Consider the following 12688-nt stretch of genomic DNA (forward strand, 5'->3'; position numbering starts at 1 on the left):
GCTCCGCAGCCGGAGCGAGATAACAGCAACCCCGAGGTACGCACCTACTGACGGAAAGGACCGCGCTATCTCTAACCGTGCTTGTCTTCATTGTGGCCGACTACAAGTCATTACCGCACGCCGAGCTAATGCCAAACCCGAACGCCAGTAGATCTTGTCACTCGCAGGTCGGCAAGACAGCATCGACAGATGACTACGTCGCGAACTCGCGACGACTTTCAATCTCGTTCTTCTGGCCCGGCTAGTTGAATGATGTCCTGAACGAGCCGACCTGGCACCCTTCATTACGATAGTTCGACCCGCATTTCGCTTCACCAACACCATGACGAACGACTCAAAACATGCGCAGCTCAATCGAGCTCGCATAGTCGCTAGCATCGCAGCGACGGTCATTTCTCTTGCATGCGGTACCAATGTGAGCGCTCAAAAACCGGGACTCCTACCCGTTCTGTCCTGTCTTGGAGCTGACCTTCGCCCTCTCTCAGTACGTCTATTCAGCATGGGCTCCCCAATTCGCCGACCGGCTCAAACTATCGTCTACGCAAAGTAATTTGATTGGTCTTTCTGGAAATCTGGGAATGTACTCTCTCGGCGTACCCATAGGCATCTTCGTCGATACCAAAGGCCCACGCCCTGCAGTCATCGCCGGCGCTATACTACTGGCATCAGGCTATTTCCCATTGCACCAGGCTTTCGATCATGCAGCTGGTTCTGTTCCCCTGCTTTGCTTTTTCTCGTACCTGACGGGTCTCGGAGGCTGCATGGCCTTCGCCGCGGCTGTCAAGACGTCTGCCCTCAACTGGCCACACCACCGTGGCACCGCAACAGCATTTCCCCTGGCCGCCTTCGGCCTCAGTGCGTTCTTCTTCTCCTTGTTTGGGAGTGTTTTCTTCCCCGGAAACACAAGTGCTTTTCTAGCCACCCTTGCTATTGGTACATTTGGTTTACCTTTTGTTGGTTTCTTCTTCCTTCGCGTGCTACCTCCTACCGGATACCGCCCAGTCGCACGTCCGGATCCTCTACTGGGCTCTCAAGAGCTTTACAGGACCGAATCTGAAGATGCAAAGCACCAAGCCGCGCACCACGCACACAATACTTCTCGTTTCGAACCCGGTACGTCACCTAGCACAAGTAGCCCCAGCGGCACAGCCGATTCGTTTCACGGTGGGAATGTCCGAGGTACCGAAGCTACCCATGGGCAGGACGAAGAACATGGCCTGCCTGACACGTCTGACGGCCCCGAACCTGATGAGACCTCTTCTTTGATATCGAGTGCATCATCAATGCCCGGGGACATTGTTGTGCAGAGCAGTGTTGATTTGGATCGTTCTCATCGTATAGATATTCGTGGTTGGCAGTTGCTGCGCATGATCGACTTTTGGCAATTATTCTGTGTCATGGGTATTCTCACCGGGATTGGTCTTATGACCATCAAGTATGTTCTCCTGATACCGCGGCTCAGCTGGCCACCACCCTTTCCCCAATATAGCTGATAATTTCTACAGCAACATTGGGCATACCGTAAATGCCCTGTGGCGCCACTGGGATGACACTGTCGACGAAAACTTTCTCATTACTCACCAACAGCTGCACGTCTCCATATTGTCGATCTGCAGCTTTACGGGACGGCTTCTCAGTGGTGAGTTGCATGAAATTCCATGAGCCATGATGGTCCTCGAGCTCATACTTGTAGGCGTCGGTTCCGACATCATTGTCAAGGTACTCCACGGCAGCCGCGTCTGGTGTCTCGTCATATCCAGTCTGATCTTCTCCATGGCGCAAATTTGCGCACTGAGCATAGAGAATCCGCACTTGCTGGGTTTTGTATCCGGTCTATCAGGCCTCGCGTACGGTATCCTGTTCGGTGTCTTCCCTTCAATCGTCGCTGAGACCTTTGGCATTCATGGGCTCAGTCAAAATTGGGGTCTCATGACACTTTCGCCCGTCATCTCGGGCAATGTCTTCAACCTCTTTTACGGGTCTGTTTTTGATCAACACAGTGTGATCGGCCCTGGCGGAGAGCGTATTTGTCATGATGGCCGTGGGTGTTACCAAGCCGCCTACTTGGTCACACTGGGTGCCTGCGCATTAGGAACTGTTACTACGCTGTGGGTCATTCGCCATCAACATGTTACCTGGGCCAAAGAGGACAAGGGGGAGCAGGAGGACTAAGTGTGTTTTTCTTCCAGACGTGTACAAATATGTGGACGCAAATAGACAGCATAGACATGAACATACATACACGATCAACCGGATCTGTTGACGCGTTGTATTGGTCCTACTCCTTCCCAGATCCGCCTACCGTGCTCCTTTCCTCTCACTCTGTCCGCTTTCATAACAAGTGCTCCATTAATGCGCAGTCGTGTGGAGGACTGGCAAGTACCTCCTCTGAAACTCATTGTGACACATTAATCACTGCGAATCCGAGAGAACCTTGCTCATGGTTGTACCTCCTGCTCGTCCCCAAGTAAGATCCTTTGAGGTGAAATGTACGAAAACTCCGAACTAATGCCTGTTACCCTTGTAAACCATCCAGCGCCGCCGCTGCTCCTGCAAGTATTATCTCTGAGTTATCTGTACAGCCAGAATAGAGCTCGACATGCAATATATTCCATGACCCGAGAACAGAAATGATAGCGCGAAAGAAAGAAAGAAAGAAAGAAAGAAAGAGAACCACCATACAATAACGAGTTGTGCCCTTGCAGGACGCTGTCCGTGGTCAGATAGGCGTGCTGAGTGACCTCTTGCAGCCCAGAATAACACACGCAATGAGTTCGCCCGCCGCTTGTTGACATGAATACCGAGTTCTCTTTTACGGACGCTTGCTGTCTTTTGCATCGAATAATTCGCGACCGTCAAACAACGAGTTCACTCCGGTGAGGGACCAGCCATCTGATGTCGAATGAATGACGACCAACCAAACAGCAACAAGATTGACCAGATAATGCAGCATGTATGCATATGATATGCCGTAAATGGCGGCATAGATAGCAGTGCTGAACAGGAAAATGCTTGTCAAGTGCTTTGTCCTGCCTGCCAATCGAGGCACCATTTTGCCGGCTGTCAAGTTCTCGACCAGGAGAATGAAAGGCATAATAGAGAGAACGTTGTGGTGCGAAGAGAAAGGGGTGAGCCAGTGAATTGCGAGGTTGCGTATCCAAACGGCAAGTATGGGTAGGTTGATCGGTAAAACCCATAGCATGAGAAGCAGGATCGAGTGGGCGTAATTGTAAAAATCATGACTTGCGGTCGACCCGATTTCATTAGTGATTCGGAGAGCGCGGACTGTGGTGAATAGCTGAACCAGGCACGCGACTAGGTATGCGAATTGGTAGGGTATGAAGGTCGACACCAAGAAGAGAAGCACAGCAGTTGTAATCATGCGCCGCCTAGCAGATGATGGAACAAATGCTGACGTCGACGCTCGACGACGACCATCTTGTCTTTGCCAAAGTGGGCGCGCCATAGTGTACCCATAAAGCAAACCGAGTATGTGTGTCAGAGCGACGGTGGCGAGGTGTATAGCCACACATACACCAATGCAGACAACGCCGATAAGAGGCACCAGGAACCAAAAAAAGGAGTCCCGCGTGCCAGTCAATAGGTCGTTGCTGTGGAAGTCGGTTGTGGGGGCATTTGCATCCCAGGTGTCCCACAATATGCCTGTGACGGACGTCTCGGATCCTCTCAATGATAACGAGAGGAGTGTAAGCGAGAGCAAAACCAATGGCAAAGATTGCTTCAGGCAGCTGTCAAGGCTATCTGAGAAGGAGATAAACACGCCAGTGGAGTCATAGACCCGAAATTGCTTCCGAAGCACCAGAGACACTATCAGGAGTGGGAAAGCAGCAAAGACGGTTCGATATCGAATGACAAGCTTTCCCAAGCTGCCCAAAATGTCCACAGTAAGCCGAATCTCAAGGCTAGACTCGCAGGTTGGGTCAGTCCAGATTTGAAGGCTGAGGCCTTGGTCATTGGCGCTAGACGGTGTCAAGGGAGGCGGCAAAAAAGGTGCAGAGCCATGCATGCTTAAGTCTACACTTCGCGCGTTGACGTAGAATCTTGACTCGTGAGGGTGGGCAAGATATTGTCTGATCATTGGCGAAAACAGAAGCCGTTTGCTGCTGCACGCTGGACTGTGGATTTCGAGATGAAGGGCGACAAGGCTCGACTTGAGATTTGGGAATTTGACTTCAGCAGTCATCGGGCGATCTCCAGGTAGCGTCATTGCCAGGCCAAGGGCTGCCAGTCGTCCGACGCCCACGGTTTGTATTCTCTTGGCTTGAGTTTCGCTGCTAAAGTCGGCCACAACAAAGGCACTGGTGGGTTTAACGGCTTTGTCAATGACCGCAACATAGAGGTACTCAGCAAAGTCCTCCATGTCATACTTCAGGAAGATAAATGGCAGATGCCCTTCGCCGGTCTTGGACACGAATGGCTGAGTCGTGAAATCGGTGGATGCTGGAAGAAGTATTTGGTCGGCTGCCGTATTCTTGCACAACAACTTGACAGCGTCGAGCCGATCATTCGACGGTCCGAGATTTAGGTGTACAAGCTCCGGGCTAGGAAGGGACTGGTGGCCAGCAGGGCTGCAAAATAGTACCTCAAGAGTACCATGCTCGCCGGGGGAATCCAGAGGACTGTTCGTGAGCAGGTTGAATTGTATGCCATTTGATAGTCGGTCAGAGGGTATGGGAAGCAAGTGAGCCTCTAGTTCCGGCTTTCCACCCAAGTCTCGGAGTACCAGTTGCTCTCCATGCGCTGCGCTGGCGAGGAAATCGTCTCCAACGGTAAGAAGTGTTGTGGGTTCATTGTTAGACAGCACCTTCTCTGCAGACGTTTCCATGCCAGTTAGGAAGCGTCGCTTGAACATTCGCATCCTCTCGGCTCTTGGCTTAGTTTGTGATGGCCGACGAGCATCGATAACGTCAAAGATCGCACGAGTGAGAACTTTTCTGAATTGATCGCACCAGAGAATAGCTTGGTGGTCCATGCTGGTCCAAACAGTGGGTATCCCAGTGGTGAAGACTGTGAAGCCATTCGTTTCTGGGACGAGAGATTCAATATTGGCATAATCGGAAGGTACGACGGTGTCCAAACCGCCGCCAGCAATAGACACCAGGGTTACGTGCCATAGGGGGTTGTCGTTTGCCCATTTTTGGGCGTAGGCTTGACGCCAGTAACTATTGATGTCGTTGTAGATGCTGACAATTTGGCTATCGAAAGTAACTGGGGCGCGTGCGTGTGGAGCAGACATGGTGATGATGGTGTTGATTGAGTTGGACTGATAATTGGGCATGGTAAGCATGGTACGAGCAACTATGCCCCCCATAGAGTGCCCAAGTATCAAGACCGAGGTCGGCTCGGGCAAGTCCACACCCCTCGAGGTCATTTTTGGATCCTGGTAAAGCGCCAAGATGAACCTGATGGCTTCATTCAAGTAATCAGCCTGGTCGAGCATAGTCTGGCCGTGGAAGGCCGTGATGTCTTCGTTGAAATCGACTGTGAAGAAATCCAATGGGCGCACGCCTCTGGCCGTCGTGTCTGGATCTTGTTGCAAAGCATCGTGAAAGTAATTGGCTGCTTCAGCGGCAACAGGTCGAACCTGCTTGTAGCTACCAGCATTGCCGGGTATGAAAAGAACGGGTGCGCCTCGAAGCTAAGAAACACAAATGATTAGACTGCAAGAACGAAAGTGAAATGCCACAAGGCTGGCCTGAATGGGAATTACCTTGTTGTTCGTGTCTATACCCTGCTCCCGATAGAGGTATAACGAATACTTCGTCGCGAAACGGGTATGTTCTGTATCGAATTCATGCAGGCGTACATATGAGGGCCGCATATATGACATGCGACAACCCTTTTCCTCCACTTGTCGTGACAAGGAGGAGCCCACGATAGCATATAGTAAAGTGATGCCCAGCACAGCAGTCATAAACGCCATCAGGGTAACGGAGAAGGGGCTGCGCAGTGCCGCTCGGTATTCGCGTTGTTGTGAAGCGTCATGGTTACTATCCGCGGACGAAGCGTCGTGTCTTGTAGCTTCAGCGCGTTTGCCGTCAGGTGGGCGGTCCGGCGAGGTTGAAGTGATGGACGGCGGCTGATGCGTTGAGATGGATGGTATCCGGTTGGAGCTGTCGCCCGCCGGCTGTGGTGTGTCTGACTTCCAATTGAAGCTCACATGTCGCCGGGCACCGGTCGGTAAGGGAGTGACAGTGTTTTGTTGCTCGTTCGAGCGTGGACTTGCGTCGGGACCGGGCTGGGCATCGTGCTCGAAGTCGGATCGTGGCCGATTGAGGAACGAGGCTTCTTCGGTTACCAGTGGCTTGTGGGAGGGTTCAACGCTGTCCTCGCTGGACGCGGATGAACGCCCCTTCATCGGGCCGGTAAGTCTCACTGCGCTATGCCCTTGCAAGCAGAGGCCTACTGCGGCGTCGGACGAAAGGTGTTGGCGATTGTTGGGAGGTATGCCGCCAGCTCTTTGCTTCGGCAAGAAGTGGGCAGAAGCTTGAAAAGCCTCCTGGCAAAGGAGATAGGTAGTTAGAAAGTTCCGCCGTAGACGCATAAGCTTGTACATGCAACAGCTTGGGCAGGTAGGTATCCCACTGTAACAGCTACCCACCGTCCAGGTACCCCGGCAAATGATGTGCTAGTGCATGCACTTCTGAGGTACCTTGGTGCACAGGCCCGTGTCTTTTTGAAGTCGTGGGGGTCCACGGCGTCTCTGAGTGTTGGCAGGGGCCCGATAATTACTGGCAAACTGGATCCTACGTAACAACCTTGGCTGCTAGTGCAGGTTTTCCTCTCGCAAGTGGAGCACCTACTACGGTACTCCTTTACTGATCTGGACTGCCAAACGGAGAGCGACTCCGAAACGGTACCAGCCTCTATGTACCTCTCGCGTCTGTGGGCCTGGTGCCAGGGTGGGTTGTAGCTACTCACGCGTTGCTCATGTCATTTTCCACGACTTTCCTCCAACGGACTACGAGAGATGGTGCCAACAGGTTGAATATTAAGCTGTCTGATATCAGTTTATGTCCTGAACACTCATTCTTTACCTTGTTTGCCCTTTTCGTACAGCCCGTGGTGCAGCAGAGGGGGTCTCCCAGCTAACGGTCAGGCCTCTGTCCAAGTGAGTGTGAGCTACGCCGATAGCTCCAGTGCCGCAGACGCCACTTGCCATGGCTATCATTAAGGCCATTGAAGCCAATACTGTAAGAAATGAAGTCCCTTACAAACGAGTACATCGCCAAGGGAGCTCTCGCTGACCGTTCCTCCAGGTTCATCGGATCCAATCTGGGCAGGTCATTGTCGATCTGTGTTCTGTGGTCAAGGAGCTTGTCGAGAACAGCCTTGATGCTAATGCTACGGCCATAGGTACGTGACGTCAAGCAGTTTATCTCCAACCCGATACCTACGACAATTTCATTCCATACACCTTTACTCATCATGCCATCCTCCAGACGTGCGCTTCAAGAATCAAGGACTGGAATCCATTGAAGTTCACGACAATGGATCTGGCATCTCACCTGATAACTACGAAGGATTGGCCTTGAAGCACCATACTTCCAAATTGGCGACCTTCTCTGATCTCAACACTCTGTCCACATTTGGCTTCCGTGGCGAGGCTTTGTCGTCTCTTTGCGCCTTGTCTCAGTTCTCTGTCGTCACCTGCCTCGCCAGTGACGCCCCCAGAGCGACTAAGCTAGAGTTCGAGCCATCTGGCAGGCTGAAGGGCACTACCGTCGTCGCTGGGCAGAAGGGCACAGTGGTAACGGTCAATAGCCTATTCCACAATCTCCCTGTCCGGCGACGTGAACTTGAACGTAACATCAAGCGAGAGTGGAATAAGGTCATCACGCTTCTCAACCAATACGCCTGCATACAGACTGGTTTGAAGTTTACCATTTCCCAGCAACCCAACAAGGGTAAGCGCATCATTCTCTTTTCTACCAAGGGAAACACCACCGTCCGAGACAATATCATCAACATCTTCGGTGCCAAGACCACAGCTGTTTTGACGAGACTCGATGTCGAGCTTCAGTTTGAGCCATCAGCAGAATCAGGCCTCACTTCAGCAAAACAGCCTGACCAAAGCGCTTCCCCTGTTCATGTCAAAGGATTCGTCAGCCGACCCGCGCATGGCGAAGGTCGTCAAACTCCAGATCGTCAGATGTTCTTCGTCAACGGACGGCCTTGCATTCTCCCTCAGTTTGCAAAGGTGTTCAATGACGTGTACAGGTCGTATAATTCATCGCAATCACCCTTCATCCTCGCCGATATACAACTCGACACTCATCTTTACGATGTGAATGTTAGCCCAGACAAACGCACAATTCTGATGCATGAGCAAAATCGCATGTTGGAGTCTCTACGCGAAGCTCTCACATCCCTATTCGAGTCTCAGGACTATTCCATCCCCTTGTCACACATGGCACCATCCAAGCCCGGATCATCTGTGGCCTCTTCACCAAAATCTAGCCCCGACAAGCAGTCGCCATTGCGTCGGGTGATTTCAGACACGAGCAACGACGATGTATATCGGTCCACGGAGATTGAGACAGACACAGAAAGCGCAGAAAACGCATCTGACAACCAAGGTTGTTTGACCCGGAAATCTCAGCCGGTGACTGCTCAAGCACTTGAGTCTCCCGCCCAAGCTCTCATGGACCGCTGGATCGCCAAGCAATCGAACAACACGATTCACGAAATATATTCGGGGGCCAGTGAACCCAGTGGCAGTTCTTCAGAAGCACAGCACGGAAAATCCCCGGCCAAGCCAATGCTATCCATCAATAGTAAGGGTGTACGAGGTGAACCGTCGCATCAAGTTTTTTCAAGGCCGAAGACCAGTATGACGAACCTTGGGATCACAGAAAATTCGACAAGCTCTAGAGATCCAGTGTTCCCAGATCAAGACCCACTGTTGTCCACTTCGAAGACCATGTTTGTCAGTCCTACAAGCATATCACGAATTCAACGCAAGACAGGCAGCCCTAGGATGGTACCACTATCTCCCGAGGCGCCTGCTGGAGCTGCTAGCGCACATACAAGTGCGAAGGGAAACCCTCACGAACCAGCATCACATCGAGAACCCAGTCTGCCATCGTCTCCGATAGACGCATTACGCCCAGACGATAATCAGTTGAGGAGCTATATAGCCTTCAGTGGCTGCCAGAAGCCAACGGCATCTCACGCCCAAAGCACCGCAACAGAAGTTAGGGAAAACAACCAACATCTCCAGCGTGCCACTCTCAGAAACGATGAAGACCTTGAGGTGGCCTATGCTCCCCCGTCTAAAAAAACCCGAGAACCGAGCATGGCCGATTCAGACTCTGACCACCAAGTCCTCGTTGATGCAGACCCGGACAGCGTTGATGATCAGAGCGATGTTGTGAGCGAAAATTTGTCGAATAGCGCTGGTCATGATCCGGATGAAGAGCCTCAAGCTTCATATCGAGATGATCAGAGTAGTGCTGACTCGGAGCCTCGTGACCGAAATAGGGCCAGGTCAGGGTTTGATGCGTTATCTTGGATCTCCAAGCGTAAAGATGCAACATTGCGATATGAGCAAACTGTCAAAACTGATGAAGCGGATCTTGCTGCCTGGTCTGAGGAAGAGGCAAGTGAAGGCAAGGGGCTTTCCGGCAGTTCAACCTCCGCTGCTGTCAAGGCCGGCCTCGAAGCCGAAAACGCCGAGGATAAGCTCTCGCTCATCATCTCCAAATCAGATTTCGATGACATGGCAGTAGTCGGCCAATTTAACCTAGGGTTTATACTTGCTGTCAGGCACGCGAGTGGCAGTGCAAATGGTGAGCATGAGAAAAGCCATGACAGCTTGTTCATCATCGATCAACATGCATCAGATGAGAAGTACAATTTCGAAAGGCTCCAATCATGCACTACCGTACAGTCACAACACCTAGTTCAGCCCAAACAGCTCGAGCTTACTGCTCTTGAGGAGGAAATTGTGAGGGAAAACATTTCGGCTTTGGAGGTCAATGGCTTCAAGGTACGCATCGACGACTCGGGATCGCAGCCAGTGGGATTGCGATGTGAACTTGTGGCTCTGCCCCTGAGTCGTGAGACGACATTTACATTAGCGGACCTCGAAGAACTCATATCATTGCTGGGTGACCATGATCTAACGGGCACGAGCCCTGCGCCTCGGCCTTCCAGAGTGCGGAAGATGTTTGCCATGCGAGCGTGTCGGAGCAGCATCATGGTCGGCAAAGCATTGACGCATCGACAGATGGAAAGGTTGGTAAGACATATGGGAGAACTGGACAAGCCTTGGAATTGCCCTCATGGCCGACCAACAATGCGACACATCTATGAGCTCGCCTCCTGGGATGAAAACTCCTGGGTTCGGAATATGGGTCAGCGAAATACAGCGCAAGAAAACGTCGCCTGGGCTTCGTATGCACGCACTGAGGCTTAAATTCAACGATTAGCTAGGTCGCGAACGTTCTTGGAATATGAAAAGCAGCCAGGCGCAGATTTCATCAAATTTTACATGCCTTTGGGTCACAAAATCGCAACGTCGAGGAAGGTTGAGCATATAGTAGGCAATGACTTGAATTCAGACCCTGCAACTCCGTATCCAACCCAGCGACCCGTAACTTGTTTCCTTGCCCCGCACAACATGTATTTGACTCTGTATGCAAAGAGGTTGACTGTCTATTTGTTCAAAATGCTGAAGCGCGAACGGGAGGGAGGAAGTGTTGCGCGGCCTTCTTCTGCAATTTTGCCGCTAACATTACGTCGACTGAACGCTCCCGCGGGTTGGCCGTCATAGTCGTTTCCTGATGACACCTGGCGATTGCTTCCAATCATGATTGGGGGTGTCGCCGGTTTGAGCTGACCATATGGTTTGGCAACAAAGTCGGACTCTCGTTGAATCGAGCCTGTTCTGTGGGGTGGTGGCGTAGGCCCAGTGTTTAAAGCATGCTTTTCATCAGCAATATCGTGACTGCCACTGAAGGACCGCGGATGTGACTTTCTCTCGGGCGACGCAGAGCCATGCATTGAGTTGTATGGTGCCATTAGCCTGTTCCTTGGTGCAGGCGGGTTTGAGCGAAGCGGTTGAGGATGAAGGCTTCCAACATCGCCGTCACCACTTTGGTGGCCAACGCGATAATTTTCGCCATGCTCAGAGTCCGAGTCGTCCCCGTCGGGGACGTCGTATCGCTTGTCAAGTGCGTCGTACGTCTTCTGGTAACTCTCGCGGTTTCGCCCAGCGGCATTCATCAGCTGATTGCGGTGCTGTGTACGGGAGATTAGAGAGTCACTCGCACTCCACGTCTCAGTAAACTTTGCCACTCGCTGTTGCCCTGTGTGGGGACTAGCGGGAGCGTTGAGATCAACATTGGTAAAAGAACGAGCTGTCTCGCTTTCTTCAAGCGGAACCTGGGAATAGTAGCCCTGATGCATCGACGGCGGCTTTGACAGCCTTCGTGTGTCTGTAGAGATGACTGAGTTGCGTGGTGACGAGTTGCCAGGAACAATCTGATACTGCCTCGAGGGGAAATCGGCGACCGAGTTCCTACTATTGAAGGAGCTTCCAGAATCGGCCCTGGTTCGGAGGAAGGGGATTGTTGGGGGTTGCGAAATGTCCTCATATGGAAGACCTGAACGGCGACGGTCTTCTAGTGGCGTTGAGAGCCGCTTCTCGCTTTCTGTGGTGCTGGCGGTGGCAATGCTTGACTTGTTCCGGGTGTGCTTTGCCCGCGAGGTGAAACGATCTTCGAGTGGGTTGAGGTCAGGGGGCATGCTCGCAATTCGGCGAAAGACAAGGCCCAGCCAGATGGAGATGCTCAGAGACACCAGGTGAAGGGCACCGGCACCAAGGAACGTATACCCTACAGCCGGGACGAAGTAGTCAACAAGGCTAGCATCAGACAGGCGTGTCGTCCATGACGATCCATGGTTCCGGACGCTAAGAGCGCCAAACACATAGCCAGGGACTATGCAGATGTCCGAAACTGCAGCGAAGATCTGGTAGGCGGCCGAGGAGGCTGGAGTGCGACTGCTTGCAGAGCGTGACAGGTGGTAAATAGCGTAGGCGCAATGCAGCAAAACAACGCCAGGCTAGACAGGTTAGCGATTGCGCGCGAAGGTTTTGGGTTGACGTGACAAGCAGTACGGCCCGTGACGTGTCGTCAGGAATGGGAACGAAGACTTACAGCAATCCGCAATACCCAACCCACCACGACAGGGATGCCGGTGAGCAAAATAAGCAGGGTCAACAGCCCAGCGGCGCCAATGAACTGGAAAACTCTCAAGATCAGCTGCAATACACGGAGACCTTTGATCCAGCCTTTCATTCTCGGGCTTAACGCGAGGTAGGTTGTGGACCGATGAGACAACACCATGTGTGCACTTAATCAGGGTAACAACCCATTAGCATTGAGCACCGGTAAAACAATCAGCCACGGATAGAGACGAGGTTCTCTTACTCGGGATGCCGGTTAAAGGATATGAGAGGCCCATCATGTTTCTTCGGCTTGGGTGCTTTGGGAGTGTAGCTGGCGCGGGTGACAGCCTTGGGATCGAAGGACTTCTCAGGCAGGCCACTCCCGCGCCTCCCCATAGCTTCGTAGAGGAAAGGTTGCTGGACACCCATACTGGAATGTGCTAGGATGGGACAATTGGAGGGTGCGTCTAGCTGGAATGTACTGCGGGAGAG

The 12688-nt window shown here is 52.3% G+C and overlaps 4 protein-coding genes across 4 annotated transcripts; 2 read left to right on the plus strand and 2 right to left on the minus strand.

Moving 5' to 3' along the window:
* The first annotated feature begins 163 nt into the window (after nt 1-163).
* Nucleotides 164-2284, plus strand: VDAG_09039 (monocarboxylate transporter). Its single transcript, XM_009656842.1, has 4 exons — nt 164-415; nt 486-1435; nt 1506-1639; nt 1694-2284. Exons 2-4 carry the CDS (start codon nt 579-581, stop codon nt 2170-2172), a joined length of 1470 nt encoding a protein of 489 aa, XP_009655137.1. The 5' UTR covers nt 164-415; nt 486-578; the 3' UTR covers nt 2173-2284.
* Nucleotides 2285-3389: 1105 nt separating this feature from the next.
* VDAG_09040 (GPI inositol-deacylase) lies at nt 3390-6577 on the minus strand (the record flags this gene model as incomplete). The annotated part of the gene is made up of 3 exons (XM_009656843.1): nt 3390-3443; nt 3536-5659; nt 5732-6577. 3 exons carry the CDS (start codon nt 6575-6577, stop codon nt 3390-3392), a joined length of 3024 nt encoding a protein of 1007 aa, XP_009655138.1.
* A 359-nt stretch (nt 6578-6936) lies between these two features.
* VDAG_09041 (DNA mismatch repair protein PMS1) lies at nt 6937-10531 on the plus strand. Its single transcript, XM_009656844.1, has 3 exons — nt 6937-7214; nt 7281-7377; nt 7464-10531. The coding sequence occupies exons 1-3, from the start codon at nt 7182-7184 to the stop codon at nt 10439-10441; spliced, it is 3108 nt and encodes a 1035-aa protein (XP_009655139.1). The 5' UTR covers nt 6937-7181; the 3' UTR covers nt 10442-10531.
* Nucleotides 10532-10558: 27 nt separating this feature from the next.
* On the minus strand, nt 10559-12625 carry VDAG_09042 (uncharacterized protein; the record flags this gene model as incomplete). The annotated part of the gene is made up of 3 exons (XM_009656845.1): nt 10559-12090; nt 12186-12381; nt 12459-12625. The coding sequence occupies 3 exons, from the start codon at nt 12623-12625 to the stop codon at nt 10681-10683; spliced, it is 1773 nt and encodes a 590-aa protein (XP_009655140.1). The 3' UTR covers nt 10559-10680.
* Nucleotides 12626-12688: the final 63 nt, after the last annotated feature.

The sequence above is a fragment of the Verticillium dahliae genome, genomic scaffold, assembly GCF_000150675.1.
Source record: "Verticillium dahliae VdLs.17 supercont1.24 genomic scaffold, whole genome shotgun sequence".
NCBI lineage: Eukaryota > Fungi > Ascomycota > Sordariomycetes > Glomerellales > Plectosphaerellaceae > Verticillium > Verticillium dahliae.

Bases quoted from the DNA above. Each gene is read 5' to 3' on its own strand.
- VDAG_09039 (XM_009656842.1), top strand. From the start codon at position 579: ATGTACTCTCTCGGCGTACCCATAGGCATCTTCGTCGATACCAAAGGC. The intron at 1,436-1,505 runs GTATGTTCTCCT...TAATTTCTACAG, and splicing joins ATTGGTCTTATGACCATCAA to CAACATTGGGCATACCGTAA. The intron at 1,640-1,693 runs GTGAGTTGCATG...TCATACTTGTAG, and splicing joins TACGGGACGGCTTCTCAGTG to GCGTCGGTTCCGACATCATT.
- VDAG_09041 (XM_009656844.1), top strand. From the start codon at position 7,182: ATGGCTATCATTAAGGCCATTGAAGCCAATACT. The intron at 7,215-7,280 runs GTAAGAAATGAA...CCGTTCCTCCAG, and splicing joins AGGCCATTGAAGCCAATACT to GTTCATCGGATCCAATCTGG. The intron at 7,378-7,463 runs GTACGTGACGTC...GCCATCCTCCAG, and splicing joins TGCTAATGCTACGGCCATAG to ACGTGCGCTTCAAGAATCAA.